Source organism: Chamaea fasciata, unplaced genomic scaffold, assembly GCF_029207755.1.
Source record: "Chamaea fasciata isolate MVZ Bird 193981 ecotype frontalis unplaced genomic scaffold, bChaFas1.0.hap1 SCAF_2, whole genome shotgun sequence".
Taxonomy (NCBI): Eukaryota; Metazoa; Chordata; class Aves; order Passeriformes; family Sylviidae; genus Chamaea; species Chamaea fasciata.
The window spans coordinates 25,613,995-25,629,591 of NW_027094087.1; the positions used below are offsets into that span (position 1 = coordinate 25,613,995).

The 15,597-nt window shown below is 46.3% G+C and overlaps 2 protein-coding genes across 3 annotated transcripts in view; one reads left to right on the forward strand and one right to left on the reverse strand.

The window, feature by feature from the left end:
• The first annotated feature begins 311 nt into the window (after positions 1–311).
• On the forward strand, positions 312–2,631 carry NDUFB4 (NADH:ubiquinone oxidoreductase subunit B4). Its single transcript, XM_066175311.1, has 3 exons — positions 312–556; positions 762–908; positions 2,478–2,631. The coding sequence occupies exons 1-3, from the start codon at positions 356–358 to the stop codon at positions 2,541–2,543; spliced, it is 414 nt and encodes a 137-aa protein (XP_066031408.1). The 5' UTR covers positions 312–355; the 3' UTR covers positions 2,544–2,631.
• A 3,337-nt stretch (positions 2,632–5,968) lies between these two features.
• The window catches only part of HGD (homogentisate 1,2-dioxygenase), a 30,639-nt gene continuing 21,010 nt past the window's right edge, over positions 5,969–15,597 (reverse strand). For both annotated transcript variants that reach the window (XM_066175310.1, XM_066175309.1), the window contains 6 exons: positions 15,435–15,534; positions 12,384–12,508; positions 11,697–11,801; positions 10,420–10,546; positions 6,920–7,101; positions 5,969–6,316 (listed from right to left, as the gene is read on the reverse strand). In XM_066175310.1, coding sequence (XP_066031407.1) covers positions 6,185–6,316; positions 6,920–7,101; positions 10,420–10,546; positions 11,697–11,801; positions 12,384–12,508; positions 15,435–15,534 — 771 coding nt within the window. In that variant the 3' untranslated portion in view covers positions 5,969–6,184. The remainder of the gene's footprint in view (positions 6,317–6,919; positions 7,102–10,419; positions 10,547–11,696; positions 11,802–12,383; positions 12,509–15,434; positions 15,535–15,597) is intronic.

Here is a 15,597-nt window from a genome sequence, read left to right on the forward strand (position 1 = left end):
GAGGAGGGGGAACGGGTTCAAATCGAAAGAGTAGGTTTAGATTACATATCACGGAAAATAATCCTTTACCCTGAGTGTGGAAAGCCAGTGGCACACGCTCCCCAGAGAAGCTGTGGATGCCCCATCCCTTGGAGGCATTCAAAGCCAGGCCGGATGGGGCTCTGATAAACCCGGTCCAGTGGAAGTTGTCCCTGCCCACGGCAGCGCGGTTGGAACAGCGCCAGCTCTGCCGTCCCCTCAGCCCCAACCATCCCGTGACTCCGGCTCTCCGAGGGGCGGTCGCTGCTCCCGCGGAGGGCGCGGCGGGGGCGGAGGCGCCACCTCCCCCCGCCGCCGGCAGGGCCGGCTCTCCAAGATGGCGTCGGCGCCGCCTCCGTCGGCGGCCGAGCAGTACGGGCCCAACCGCTACGTCTCGCTGCCCGCCGAGCTCGACCCCGACACCTACAACCTATCTCCGGAGAAGCGCCGCGCCGAGGCCGAGCGCCTGGCCATCCGCTCCCGGCTCAAGCGGCAGTACCTGCTGCAGCTCAACGACCCCAGCCCGCCCGCCGTCATCGTGAGTGGGGCCGGAGAGGGGCGAGGGGGCGGCGGGGGAAGCGCGGGGCTCGTCCGCCTCACCCGGAGCGGGGCCCGCGCCTGCGGCCGGGGCCGTGCCGGCGGGACGCTGCCCGCCCTCGCCGTGACCTTGGTGCCCTTCCCGGTGCGCCTCGGCCTCGGTCCCCGGGTGGAGGGGCCTCACCGCCGTTCTCTTTGCTCCCTAGGAAAACCCCGCCTTGATCCGCTGGGCCTATGCGAAGACGCGGAACGTCTACCCTACTTTCCGCCCGACGCCCAAGACGTCTTTTCTGGGAGCTGCTTGTACGTTAGGCCCCCTCCTCTTCTGGTTCTTCGTCTTGAAAACTGACAGGGTAAGTCGGCCGACAGCGCTGAACGTCAGCGAACACCGCCAACACCAGCTTGTAAAATGCAGGTCTGCTTGGAGGCTCGGTTTGTGGGATCCTCATGCACCTAAGAATGATTAATACCATTAAAGTAGTGAGGGAAGGGAGGCTGATAGTGAGCTTCTCAAAGCCTGTTACTGGTTGCAGAGTCTTGTTTTTCTGAGAGCCCTTTATTGTACCCTTGGAGGTATGGCCAGTCACAGTTTGGCTGATCAGCCTGTTTTGCAGTCACAAAGCTCTGTGTAGCACTGAGTGAAAATTAATCCTAAATTACTCATATTTTCAGCAGTTGCCATGCATTAACCATGCTTTTTGAACTTAAAATACACAGGAAGCTTATGGGTGACAGACCTAGCAATATCTCTGTGCAATTGCTTGACCACTTCTCTAATTTAGTGAAGCAAGTGGGGAGGAGTAATTTTGGTGATTGCAGTGTCTGATCTCAGATGGATGTTTGAATATTTTGGAAGGTTTGTCTTGCTTCCATTCTAATTCCTAAACTATGGGTGTCAGAATTTGATCAATGGTAGATCATTATGAAAAAACTCAGCTATATACATACATTAGAAAATGCTAACAGGCACACAGTGGCTGTTTTTAGTACAGAATTTGTGGCTGTTGTAAAACACTTTTATTTCCCTCTTTTGCACAGAAGTAGCATTTTAGATCAAGTCATAAACCACAAAGCACTAATATAAATTAATAGAATATTTGTAGGGGATGTTGTTTGCTAGGGTGAATTGAAAATTCAGGTTTTAGGCATGCTTAGCATGTAGATGTAAATGTTCTTGAGACTTCAGTACCTCTGCAGCATTTTGCCATGCTGAAGTCTTTAATTAGTGTCCAGGATAATTCACTTTCCTTTATTGCAGTTCCTTTAGTGATGTTTGGGGATTTTTCTTGTTTTCCTGGTAGTACATAAGTCACGATGGTTATAGTCTTTTTCTCTTAGGAATGTATGCTGTGTGTCTGGGGAAGGAAGAGATCAATTAACCAGGTTTTGAGCAAATCTTCTGGTTTTATCCAGCAGAAGGAATCTGGCCATTATCTGCAGTGCCTGTGTACTGTAATGGTGCCTGTCAAAAAGGTACATGACTGCAGAGTGAGGTACAAATGGGTAAAAAGTGAGCACAGGCACTTTTAGGCAAGTTATTAAGAAGTTTCTCCATAATTAGATCTCTAAGATGGATTATTCAGCCAGAAGGACGAGGTAGAAACTAAGGTACAAATTATGAGGCACAACTAGTTTGGTGAAAAATGCCTTACAGGAAGTGGTCTCTGCTGGCCTGTGCGAGTACCTAGTAGTGAGGTCAGTCTGAGCAGGTCTTTAGTGGGTGAAGCTAAATGCCTTGTTACCTTTCACTTTTAAACAGCTTGTGCTCACAGACTCATTTAGGATGGAAAAGACCCTTAAAATCCTGTATGGTGCTACCTTCGTGTAGTCTAGGCTGCAATACTGGAGCTGCTGTTCTGTTATGCCAGGCTGCTTGAAAGTCCTCTAGTAGGATAATGATAAATGTTCCCTTTCTTCCACAGGATCGTAAAGAGAAGCTTATCCAGGAGGGTAAATACAAGCAACCGTCGCTCAGTGTGTTCTTCTGAGTCCTGGAATTGCAGTGATGTTCATGGTTATAAATAAAATAAGATGCATTATGTGGTGACATTTCTCTGTCACAAGAATAAATCTTAATTGCTTGTTGGTTGTCTTGCATCTTTAAGAATCACGGGAAGTGCAAAAATGTAGGATCTTTATGTCTAAACCAGATGGATACTGAGAGGGTGACTGGAACTCAGCCATTGTACTCTTTTGGTGTACATACAGAGGGTCCTTTTAAACCATGGACGTTGCTGCTGTCCAGGAAGGCTGAAGTTTAAAATTACTAGCAGGTTAAAATCCTAAGCAAGACCAGAGCAGTTTCCTAAAGGAACTACTGCTTGCCTTCTAGATGTTTCTTCTTGGTGTCACTTTGGCTGTGTGGGTTTCCCTAACTGGATAATAAGCAAGTTCTATGATACATTTTTAAGAACTTAGGAGTCTGCCTGATTGCTCTCAAAAAGTTGAGTTAATTTTTCTTTTCCCTAATGAACTATAAGCCTAAACGATGCATTTGTTTATTGCAATAAACTTCTATTTTTTTAATAGCACTATTTTTTAAATATTTTTTAAGATTTGGAAATAGTGAGCTGAGTGTTGTCATGCTATATTCCACTAAGTCTGTGGTTCCTGTGAATGAGAGACAAGTGCAAGATAAGGATTTTTACTTTGACACTATCTTGTAGTATAGGAGAATTCATCCCTGTAAGGGGGCTGTTTCCCCCCCCCCCAAAAAAAAAATTTCCTCACCAAGCACAACTGAATCTTATGCCTGCAAAGATGCCTTTTCTTTTTATTCTTACAAGATCACAAGTTTTTCCTGCCCAGGTTAACTGGTATAGAGGACTCTGGAATTGTTACTGCCAGTGTACTGAGGTGTGAGTGCAAAGATAAGATTTTTGACACATACTTGAATTTTTACAAGGCCTGTAGGTGCCATCAGAATCCAAACAACCCTCATTCTTCAGAGACTATGGGAGTGGTTCTTAGGCAGTGAGGTTCATGCCAGAAGCTCTGTCTGATACAATAGTTGAAAACTTCCCTTTGCCTGCTGGGAAAGCAGCCAATGTGAAGTCAGCAAAAACAGGTCTCCTGCATCCTTCCTTTTTCCTGCATGGTGAAGAGGTAAATATAGGCCATTTGCAGTCATTCTCCAGCAGAGTTGATGAGCTTTCCCACATAATCACAAAGTGGCTGAGGTTGGAAGGGACCTCTGGAGGTTATCTGGGTCCTACTCTCTGCTCATGTAGGGCTATCTAAAGTGGCTTGTTTAGGACACATATGTACAGGTGGCTTTTGAGTATCTCTAGAGATGAAGACTCCACAACTTCCCTGGGCAGCCTGTGCTCATGCTCAGTCACCTTCACAATAAAATCACACTCTCTGAGTGGTTTGGGGTTTTTTTGGATGGTCGGGTTTTTTGTTTTGGTTTTTTTTTTAAATATTTTTTAAAGTGTTTCCTATTGTAGCTCTTCCTGTGTGGGCCATGAAACATTCAGGCTGTGTGGAGCTTGGCACTAATGCTGTGTACAGAAACTGGACTAATCAGAGCCCTGGTTTTGCAATCCCATATGTGCTACCAGCAACCCTTTTGCACCAGTTTCTGCAGCTTGTTCTGCTAGTTTAACTAAAGCAAACCCATACCATTCTCTGCAGAATAGCTCCTAAAAGACTGTCACAAATGATGTTACAAGATAGGGCTGTGGATCAGTGCAGAGAGGCATCAGTGCATGGAGAGAGTGGTATTTAGGGAAAGAAATAATTGCTTGTCTGAGCATGCTAAATTAGCTATTCTTGCTGCCACAAACTAATTTGATCTCCCAGGACCCATTTCCTCAGCTAATTGGAACTTGAGTTGCCACACATGTAAATTCTCCCTTGCAGCTGTATTTGTTTCAGGCCAGCTGAGCAAATGCTTCAGGAGGGGTTGTGGATGAGCACAGTGCCTCTGGTCTTTTAGGCCAACCTTGGATTGATGCTCGCGGCAGCGGCCACAGCCCTTTCCTTTCCAGCCCTGAGTCTCTGATGCTACTTCCCTGCAGATTTGAGGGTGGTGCTTGGGGAAAGGCTGCCCTACTTTTCTCTCTTGTTATTTCCAGAACTCTCCGAGATGTTTTCTTGCTAGGAATGAGCATGCCATGCTGCTGGAGGGTGGGGTTGGTGTTGGAGGCAGTGATGCTGGGTATAGTGAGGAAGGAAAGGGAAGTTTCCCTTCAGATATCTTGGGTGGAGGTAAGAAAGTGAATGTGCCTCGTGGAATTTTACCCTTGACTGATGTGTTACCACCCGTATATGCTTTGGTGATGTGTCTGTACGAGAGAAATTCAAGCTTGTAGGTCACTGGATGATAATTTAGGTCCCAAACAGAAAACAAGCTCTTCCCATCTGCCTGTGAAACATTTAGACCTCATTAATCCCTGGATCAGTCTGATTAGATCAGTTCCTCTGGCAAATTGATTCTCCCAAATGTCCTTTCCTGAACTGGCTATTTTAGAGTAAATGTCTCTGTGTAGATTTTATAATACTTTGCTCAAAGCTGATGCCTTTTTTTTTCCCCAAGGACCTGGTGCAGATCCCAAACTGATGATGGATGTAACTGACTGATAACTGTGTCGCAGGTCTACATTTCCTTCTCTTTAGGAAAATTGCTTCTCTAGGGAAGTAAGAAACAGAGATCTGGTGGCACCAAGTTTAGAAACTTCCCCGTGGGTATGTTCTAAAGTACAGGCCTGAAGTGTGGGGTGCCTGGGCTGTGCTCCTGGTTCCCACTCTACCTGGGGCTTTGCTTGCTGCCTCCACCCTGTGGAATTCACCAGCTGGGGGTTAGGCTTGCATACTCCAATCATTGTTGAGGTCCCCCATCATATCTGCAGTTGAGCTTTTTTCCAGGTACCTTCCCAGGAACAAATGCTTAGACTGGCCAGAGAAACTCTCTCACATTTGCTATGCTGCAGTGTAGCACAGAACTAGGGAGAGAATTTGTCAAGTGCTGACAAACAAGTCAATATTGCGGAATGGCCAGAGTGTGGAAAACAACTCAATATTGCGGAATGGCCAGAGTGTGGAATAGAAACTTGCCCTCACTTAGCAGTGAAGTGCTTTGGATTCTCCAGCCTTTTTTCATTTGTGGTCTACTTTTCTGACAACCAGGTCTTTCCTTGGCAGCCCTCCATGGATGAGCAGGTTGAAGTGGCTTGCTCTGATACGTGGCTCAGGCCTGGTAGGGCCTTCACCTGTGTTTATAAAACTCTTCCCATACAGACAGCATACAACACTTTGTCAGTCCCTAGCTTCTCCCTGGGAAAGACATTAGCTTGTATTTCCAGGAGGCCCTGTGAACGGGAGCTAGCTGTCACCTCGTGTCCACACAAGGTGCAGCTTTCATACCAGCTACATGTGGGGAGAGCCACACAAGTACTTCAGCTTCAGCATGTCACCAGGAAAGCTTTAATTGGATCCTTGAAAGTTAAGAATAATGATGGGTTTTACTGCATTTCCCACGTTACTTAGGGATGATTGTTTTCATGGCTGGTGGAAGTGCTGTTCTGTGCTGGAGCATTCTGCACTGCCTGAGTTGACTGTGCCCTCACACACAGGTATGCTGGATTTCCCTGCCTTCACTCATGTTGCATGCAGCAGGCACTTCCTTTTACTTGTGTTTAGGATTGAAATGGCTTTTCAGAGGTTCCCAGCACTTGTAGTAGTTTTTATCTAAGCGATTTGAGGTCTGAAGGCCCCATTTGGTGACGGCAAGGCTGAGGGATGATTCAAACATGAAGGCCTGTTGGGAGGAGGAGAAGTAGGTTAGGGTAAAAGAGACAAAATTTAAATCCAGGCAAAGTGTCTGCTCTACCACGAACAGGATTTGCATGTGTGGTCCAGTATTTCCAGGTTCTGTCTTTAGCCTGACAAACTCATGGAGAATGCTCTTTAGATCTGGCAATGCAATGCTGGAATGAGTCAGGTCTCAGGAGTGACTTTGGACTCCCTGCCTGCCCAGGAAAGCCAGGTTGTTCCAAAAACTCTAGTCCAAGGTCTGTAGATGATCATCATTAGATTTTAGGGGGTAGAAACAGGAGGACAGCCAGGGCGTTTGCTTCTGTGCACATAGGCTAAGACAAAAATGAAATTCCCAGCTTCCTGCTCAGGCAGCAGTTTACATGGGCAGATGATCAAAGCTGCCTGGAATTGGATGTCTCCAGGGGAGCTCCTGGGAGCTGAGCAATGCTCATCGGTGAGGGAGCTGAATGCTGCAGCAGTTGGGACCAAGTACTTTTCCAACTTGCCAGCAAGAAGCGACAGTACCAGGATTTAGTTTAAAAGTGGGCTGGATGGACTATGCCACGCTGTACTCCAACTTTTAGGAGCTCCCTTGGTTCCTTACCATGGTCCCGTCTGCAACCCGCTCCGGCTCCAGCTTGGCTTTGCTCGCCTTCTCAAAGCAGTCGGCATCTGGCCCGTGAGGGGTCATCATGCTGTGCAAGCTGCCACCTCCCGGCTGGAAACCTTCCTCCTTTGCTTCATAGTGGCCTTTGATGAGCCCCATGAACTCGCTCATACAGTTCCCTGCAGGAGGCAAAGAGAAGAGTTTGCAAAGAAGGGTGGTTGGGAGGGATCACACGCAGGCTGTGAGCTCCTTGAAACCCATGAGCTAAGCTGGGCCAAGCAGAGGGCAGAGTGGAAGTTTCTAGACAGAGTATCATGCTAGGGGACATCAGGGATCCTACAGGCAATGCTTGTAAAGGATTTTATTACCTGGACTCAGACACTGAGCTCCCTGCTGAAGGACATTCATTAGAAATCACCTTAATGAAGGTAGTTCCATCAATCCCTAAATTATGTTGGTAGACCTGTGCTTTTCCTACCATCTTGAGCTGTGTTAGTAATACACCTGCATATGGACTGCATGGTGTAACCTGATTTTACAGACTTGGATTAGGATTGTGAAGCCGTGGAAAGGAAGTTCTGTATAATCATCCCTGTCTAACAGAAACAATATGCCTGATCAACAGCCTTATGAGAGAGCTTGCTCTGCTGTCCCACGTTATAATATTTGATACTCTTCTACCACCTCTAGTGCAGTCAGGCACTTCATTACCTTATGCTTTTAATTCCTGCATTATCTGCCTATTTGTCTACAGCCACTGTATGCCCAAAGACAAGGAGCCAAATTCTGTCCTTCCCTGAGGAAGAATACTTTCAGTAGACCCTCTGAAACCACTAGAGTAACATACCACTGACTTAGGCAAGGATGGTATATCTAGTCATTCAGTACTTGCTGAGTTATGCTCTCTGTAAGGAATGTACTTTAACAGCTGGGGTCCAAGCTTTCAGCTTTCCTACACCTGATGTGACTAAACAATATGGCAACTTTCTGCTCAGCAGTTAGTTTTGGCAAAACCAGGACATGCTTCTGTAGCTATTTTATATATAGCCCTTTCTAACCACTAGTTCAGTATTTGTTAAGTACAATCTAGAGTCTGAAATGTTTAACAGCAAAACTAATTTAGCTCAAAGCAGGGTTGGCCTATATATGTATGCAAACATTCATTAATTTTCACTCCAAGTTGTCAGTGTCTCATGTAAGACTGGATAGTTACAAGCTTTTCATTGAACCCCCTCATGTACTGCACTTGGCACATTTAAACTGCAGTACAGATCCTGAGAGCTGGATAGCCAATTTGTCTGCAACAGGAATTTTAATGTCTCTTAGGAAGACTGAGCATGTTAGTAGGAAACCAGCCTGGCACTTAGGAGATGAGCAGAGTCCAGTCTCTTTTTCACTTGCAAATTTCATATGTGAACCCAAACAACTTAGGTGTGCCTCCCTTCCCTATTAGTTAAACAGTGTTGTCTACAAGCAGGACGTTATGAAGTTAAATTCTCTTAGTGGCCAGTAGGTATTAAGGACCCACCATCATGAGAATTACATAAGCACTCTCTCAGACAGAATTACTATATGCCCATGGTATAAAAATGTATCAGAGATTTTCAGTCTAAGTTCAAAAGTACTTAGGAGTAATTCACAGCCTCTAAGGATGTAAATGTAGTCAGGAGAAGTCAGTATTTACAAGCTGCATAGCCCCTTTGTATGTGAAATTGTTATGGCGTCTAAGAGGAATATTTTTGAAACATTGTTGCTTGGGACAAAGTTATGGAAATATGAAAACCATAACTCTTGAGTGCATGAAAATTCTCTGAACACGGGCTTTCCACTGCACCTGAGGAGAGGAGGCAACAAAGCGTTTCTGGCAAGCAAAATAAGCCTCTTGTGAAATACTTGGAGAGAAGTTCAGCAGAACTGAACACGTTGAAATCAATATGGTACTTCTACCCCAGAGCTGTTCAGTCCTGCTATACCTCTCTTAATGCAACAAGATTCTCATCACAGCACTAATTTCAGAAGGAATTAACATGTGCAGTGTCTTGGTAGTCGACTATCACAATGTCTGCCTTACTCACTCAAGCTCTTCCCCTCCATGGCTGGGGTAGAGCAGACAACCAACTCGCTCATCATGACTTTAGTTCTCAAGCTTATGGCTGAGGTGCTGTGGTCAAGTGAGTAACTATGGCAGCCACAGCTGTCCTCATGGGTACTCTTAGATCATCACAACATGGACAAGAGAAGGAGAGTTCATTCTGTCTTTTAGCACAAAGCATGGCTGAACAACTTCATATTTGTTATGGCTCACAATGCATCCATGTAAACTTAGCACAGCTCTGCCGATGAGCAGCAACTTCATAATAATTAACCAGCAGTGTGTCTCACCTCTTAGGGTCTAGAAAAAGTGTCTTGGCACTATCCCAGCCAGTCAAGAGATGTGTTTTCGTGTCACCCTCATTATTGCAAATGAAAGCTGAATGACGGGGCAGGACTTTGCCTGTGGGATTTACTCAGATGACTGCAGAGCTGCCTGCTATGCTTGCAAGTGCCACTAATTCTGCTGGCCTCCAAGGTGCTTGGAAATAATCTAAGTAGCAGAAGGAACTGGCTGTTAACAGTAGTTAGTAAGTGTGCAGAAAGCCTCTCAGCACTTCCAAGTGACCACAGCGTGGTCACTTAATAGCTTCTGAGATGGAGCCTCTTAGCTGTTGATGTAAGGGGTGCAGGATAGCCAAGCTTTCCCCCTCAATCTCACAGAGCAGGTTGTCTCATCCTATCCCTGGAAGGGCAGTCCCATGTCGGGAACTGGATTTCTTGCATCCAGTCAATGTAACACATTGCCATGCTCTGCCAAGACAATTCCAAAAAACTGCCAAAAAGAAACCAGCTTGGCAGATGGCAACCAAATCCAAAAAATATCAACCAACTCCCTGCCTGAGAAGCCAATTCCTCATCACTGTCCTCTTAAATGTGAGCAGTACCTCCATCACTGTGCAGACGGTAAAGAAGGGACTGAGGAGAGCCAATTCCCTCCTTTGCTATAACTCTGATCTCACCATACAGGTGCCAGCTCTGTACCCCTCTGTGCTTCTCACCGCTGGTAATATGATATTTCCCTTTCTCCTGTTCTTTATCTATGTACTCTAATGAGATATTAAGTGATTCATGGCTGGATTACAGGACAATATCTGACTCATTTGTACAATGCCAGGTTCGATATGCACCCAGGCTCTGTGGGAGCCCCTCGACTACAGACACATCCATCTATGCAGAAGCAATGAGCCCATCATCTCTGAGTTTTCATGAGATGCTTTAAATAGGAACATCCTTGGATTTGTCCATTTTCCAGGGAGGACCGACTAACTCCAAGAAGCTGACTAACTGAGCCAAGGACAACAAACCAGACTGGCTGCTTCCCTGCACATGCTCTCAAATAAAGGGAGACTTGTTTCTTTTCTGCAGCCCTGGACCCAAGCACAACCAAGGAAGTGCAGACGTACGGTGGTAGTAAGGCGGACGGAAGGTGTTGTTTGCTACCCCCCATCGCGGGGGGAATATGACAAAGTCAGCCAGTGCCACTCCAGCACGGGTCGTCTTGGCTGTCAGGACAGTGAAGATGGAAGGATCCTGGGAAAAAGCAAAGTGAAAAAGCATGAAACAGAGCAGGGCGCAGAGCTGCCTGCTCAGGTCACCTGGGTGGTAAACCTGACTGATACAACCTCTCCCTTGCCTAAACTCTTTTGTCACCTGCACCTGATAGCATGGATGAGATTTAGGACTCTGGGGAACAGCACTCAGCATCCCAATTTCAAGCTGTACAGGGGGGACAAGAAGTGGGTCTGGATGGTTCTTCCTTTGAGCAGCTTTGATGATCCTTCCCCATCCTGGCCCTTGTAGCTGGCAGCATAGATGAGGAGGGTGGACAACACTGCAAGATGAGATACTGCAATTCCATAAGCAGTTTCCAACACTCCTTCCACAAACCCACACCTTTTCTTTAGTTCGTTAGGGAGGACAGGAACATCCTGCTAGAGGCATTTAGCCTCATGGCCCTGTTAGTTTACAAATGGAGAAGAAATTGCAGAGAAATTGTGGCTTGTTGAAATCTCCAGTCCAGTAAAATGATTTTCTGGGCTTTGATCCCAAACCTGTCCTTCTCCTGGCAGATTTTTCTGGAGTTTTAAACAATACTTTCTGTTGGTTTTCTCACTAGAAATGCTCCAGTCTCCCTTGCACACCCACTTGCATTGCTGTGGGCACGCCTCCCATAGAGGGGTTTCCTTTTTACATGAGTTGCTCATGTTACTTTTGGCTTTAGTTATTTTCCATAAAATTTGAAATTATTACAATGAAAGCTGCCAGCTCTTCAAAATGAAATTCAGTGCTGGACTCAGAGGAACCAGAGGAAGGAGCCTGTCCAATAGCAAGAAATAAATCAAGGCAAGAATTTGAAGCAACAGTGTTTTTGCTGAGTTGCACAGTGTATGTTGGCATCAGTATTCATTCCTCCTCCAGGGCACAGAAATTCTATGCTAAGCTGCACAGAGCTCTCTAAGAAGCTGCTCAACCTCCAGTTATGTCTTTGAACCACAAAGGAGGACATCTTCTCCTATGAAACCTTGGTTTGCACCCAGGGAAAGCAGCACAAAAGATTTCACACTGTTTCTTAGAGCACAACATACTTTTTAAGAGGCACAGAGTCCCTGGAGCTCAGGGTGGGTTTGGATGGTACAGCAGCACAAAATTTTGCTTTCCCTTGCCCAGTTCCAGAACTTACCGCATGGTCAAAAGCAACAGCATTAATGACCATGAATTTTCCCAGGTGGTATTTGTATGGTGTGTAGTTCCCATGCCAAGCTACAACGTTGTAGGGGGAGTGATCCTAGCAAAGCAAATAGACAGAGGATTACCACATACAGCCTTCCAACGTGCTGCACATGTGCAGGATGCTGCTCTTTCCCAAGTGAAAAGTGGGGTTAGTGCTGGTTAGAGGTACACTGCCAGCTCTTTAAGCACAGCCCAGTGTTGTGAGGATGAGGTTTTCCCTCAGCATTTCTGCTTGGTGAGCCTCAGCCTTCCCTCTGGGGTTTGGTCTCTAAGAGCTTTTGAGTGCTCAGGCAGTGTTTGGACAAGGCCAGCCGGAACACCAGCTCTCTGGTACGGGAACTCTGGATTTTCACAGTAGCACCAGCTCCGCATTTCTACATTGTCACTATAAGCATATGGAAACAAAGACCACTGTTGTGTTTTTGGACAACCAAGTCTTCACAAACACTTTTTTTCCCAGACTGAGGATCCTCAGCTGGGAAAATGAATGACCCAAAAAGACATGGGCTCAGTTCTGTTCCACTTAAGTTAGCAGGACTTCATGAGACCACATCCGTGCTACTGAGCTGCATATCCCAGGCCATGCCCTGGCAGTCACTGCACTTCAGTGTTACCTGTTCTCTCAGGGCATCCTCACCTGCTGGGCTGCAAACAGCTTGCCCTGGTACTTGCTGATCACCGTGTAGCCTCCTGGCACTTGGCGGTCTTCGTACCATGCCACGGGCACCAAGAAGTCACGTGGGTTGGCCAGGCCATTGGCTCCTGGGAAAGAAGGGGAGGCGACAAAGCTCTTTGGGCAATCTGCTAGTGAAGTGAAAGGCTGGTGCAATTTCCTGGCCTTGTGGGTGCCATTCTGTGTTATGAATGACCCACCTGGTTCTTGGCCCACCATGAAACCTGAAATAGTCATATTCTTCTCGTCCTCCTATGAGTAGGTAATTGTAATTCATCCTAGCATTCAAGTCCATACTCCCTTTGTGACTAAGACAGGTCTCCACTAGTTGCCTTCTGAACAAGATTAGTACGTCATCCTCAATTAAAGGCATGTAATAACCAGGAATTAAGTGAAAAATGGAGGATGAATTTCCCTCTGTTCCTGGACATCCTGCTGACAGGATGCTTAGCCATGCAAAAGTTACGAGGCATGTCACGAGGGAGCCAAATACATTTCTGAATGCTAACAAAGAGAGCAATAAAACAGTGATACCTACAGACTCAGGGCATACTGAGGGGTTGCTTAATGTGAAGAGAGCATTTTCAAAGTACAAAGCACCATATGTGTGCTGGAGCATTCTTGTCCTCGTTAGTATTATTGTTACAAAGTGGTTTTGAATTTCTTGGATAAAAATGCAGACATTACTACCTGCTGCTAGGGTTTAACAGTCACTGCTTTTCTCCAGCTGTCACTTTTTTCCAAGTGAAATGTGAAGTTAAAATAAAGTAAGACTGAAATACAAAGGATCTTGGTCTCTGAGGGGAAGGCGGGTAGGTGGTGAAGAGGAGCTCGTATAATTACCACCTCCTGAAAAGGTTTACAGGCAAGTGCACTCTTTTTCTTTTCTCCAGAAAGTAAGCCTTATAATAGATTCCTGCCTTCTGGAGACAAAAAAACCCCTCCAAATCAAAATCCCAAAGAAAGTCTAACTGTGTCTGAAAAAGTAGCTAATGGGAAAACTTCTTACAAACAGGCTGGGCAACCATATCAATAATCTAGTAGAGCGGGCACAGGGTAGGATAACTGGGGAATGGCAGAAAGCTGCAGCTGGCTAAAAGGCAAGCTGTTGAAAAAATCACTGTAGGCTCCTGTCAGAGTCTGTCCAAGGATGTGATATGCCTCACAACTGTCTCCAATGATTGAGGACTGAGACCCCAGACTCTGAAAGGAGTCCTTGGCCTGGCTGAGATGAAACGCTTGCCAAGCCTCGGAGGACTGGCATGCAGCCCCATGAGAACGGAACGCAAGAACAATGGCACAAGGGACCAAGCCCAGGCCACCTGTCCAAACTGGTCTGTCCGTGACGAAGGTACGGTTTGCAGCCTGTTCCTGAGCATTCAACCTTTAACCAGGTGGTTCCTGCTTTGGCTCTGTGCCCCTCGCTTCTGTTACCTATAAAAACCCTGGAGACCCCCGCTCACTTTTGTGATCACCCCACTGGAGAAGATCGCGTCTATAGGCATCTTCACGCCTCGAGGACTCGTCCCTCCACGTTGGCAGCTATAATCCCCTTCCCTCTTTTTCTGTCTTTCTTACTATTCTCTTTTCTCTCCCCACTATCGCATTTGTTGGCACTAAATAAAGGTGCATTTGTGATTGAATAAACTGAGTTTGTCCCCCGCTGTGTCTTTTGCGCTCTGAGATCCCTAAAACAAACCATCACGAACCCCGCTTGTGTGAGCGGATCGTGACAGCTCCATATGGAAAATGATGTGCCCACCATGTCATAGAAAGAAGATGCTCAGGTGGGGTTCCATTGAACAGTTGCAGATTGGGTTGGTTCTCCACTGAAAGAAGGACAAAGCTTCACTTTCACCATGGCCATGAGATACAAATGCCCTTGAACGCAGATATGCTGCACCAAGCTTGTTGCTGACTGATAATACCAGCTAATTTGCTTGAAGCATGGCCACTCCTTTAGATCATGCTGAGAGCTAAAAATATCTAGTGCGGGAAAAAAAAACCCCAATCCAACCTGAACCAACCTACCCCAAAACACCAGTCTGAAAGTGGAGAATTGTTGGCACTGGTTTCATAGGTATTTTAGCTGTTACAAGAGGAGTTTCACTTCCCTTCCCTGAGACAATCTTAGAAGCAGTAACCAGGAGGTGTTTTTCTCAGCAAGATAAATTTGGAGGCAAGTACCCAAAGGATAAGGAAGGTGACATAACCTGAGCTGAGCACTGCCAGAAAGCTGACTGGGGAATCATGATGTGGGCAGCAGGCCTTCAGATGCTGTGTCCCCTCGCAATATCTTTGACATGGCAGCAAGAGGCTGTGCCTTCATGATCTGTGACTCTGCACAGAGCAGGAGGCATCTGGCACAGGGGATCTGTGATTTATGAGAGCTAGACCTGCACTTAGTGAAAGCAGATCCTCCCGGGCAGCACTACACGGAGATGTGAATGTGTTGCTGATCCAAGTCCTGTGCTGCTCATTTTATTGGCTTCTAATTCTCCAGAGGAAGCAGTTTCTAACACTAAAGCACTCCAAGGTTCCTCTGTTAACAGAAGTAAGGGGGGAAAAACACTTGATTAAATCTAAAATGGGCCTTCAGGAATATCTCATTTTCAGTTGCCTCTGAAATCTGCCCTTCCTTTTACCAGGAAAATTCTCTCCTATCACTCCAGTTTATGCTGTAAGTATGAGGCATCAGTGCTGATGGCCTTTTTGGTTTCTTTTGGTAGGAACAGGTTCAGAGCCAGCGGATGGGGACACACTGAACAGAATTGAAAAGCAAATAGTAGAAAAGACGGTGGAAGATAAGTGGTCCATTCAGTGCCAGGGGAATCTCTGGACAACTGGTCTGTCACATTTTTTTGGGCAGATGCTTGCTCTTCTGGGGAATAACAGTGCTGGAAAGCATCTTTGTGAAAGAGTATGTGCATGGGAGGATGTGATGGATCACATTTGGGCTTGCAATTCATGCCTGTCCCTATGAAATTCACTGTAAGTCTAACAGGAGATCATTACCAATGGGTCCCAGGTCAGGCAGCTCAAAGTGTGCCCCATACACCTCCAGGATGTAGCCTCTGGTCTCTCCAAACACCTCCACACTGAAACGCATTCCTTGCTGGAAAATAAAGAAATATACTAGGATCCTCCCAGGACTTTGCTGACAAACCATGAGCAGTTG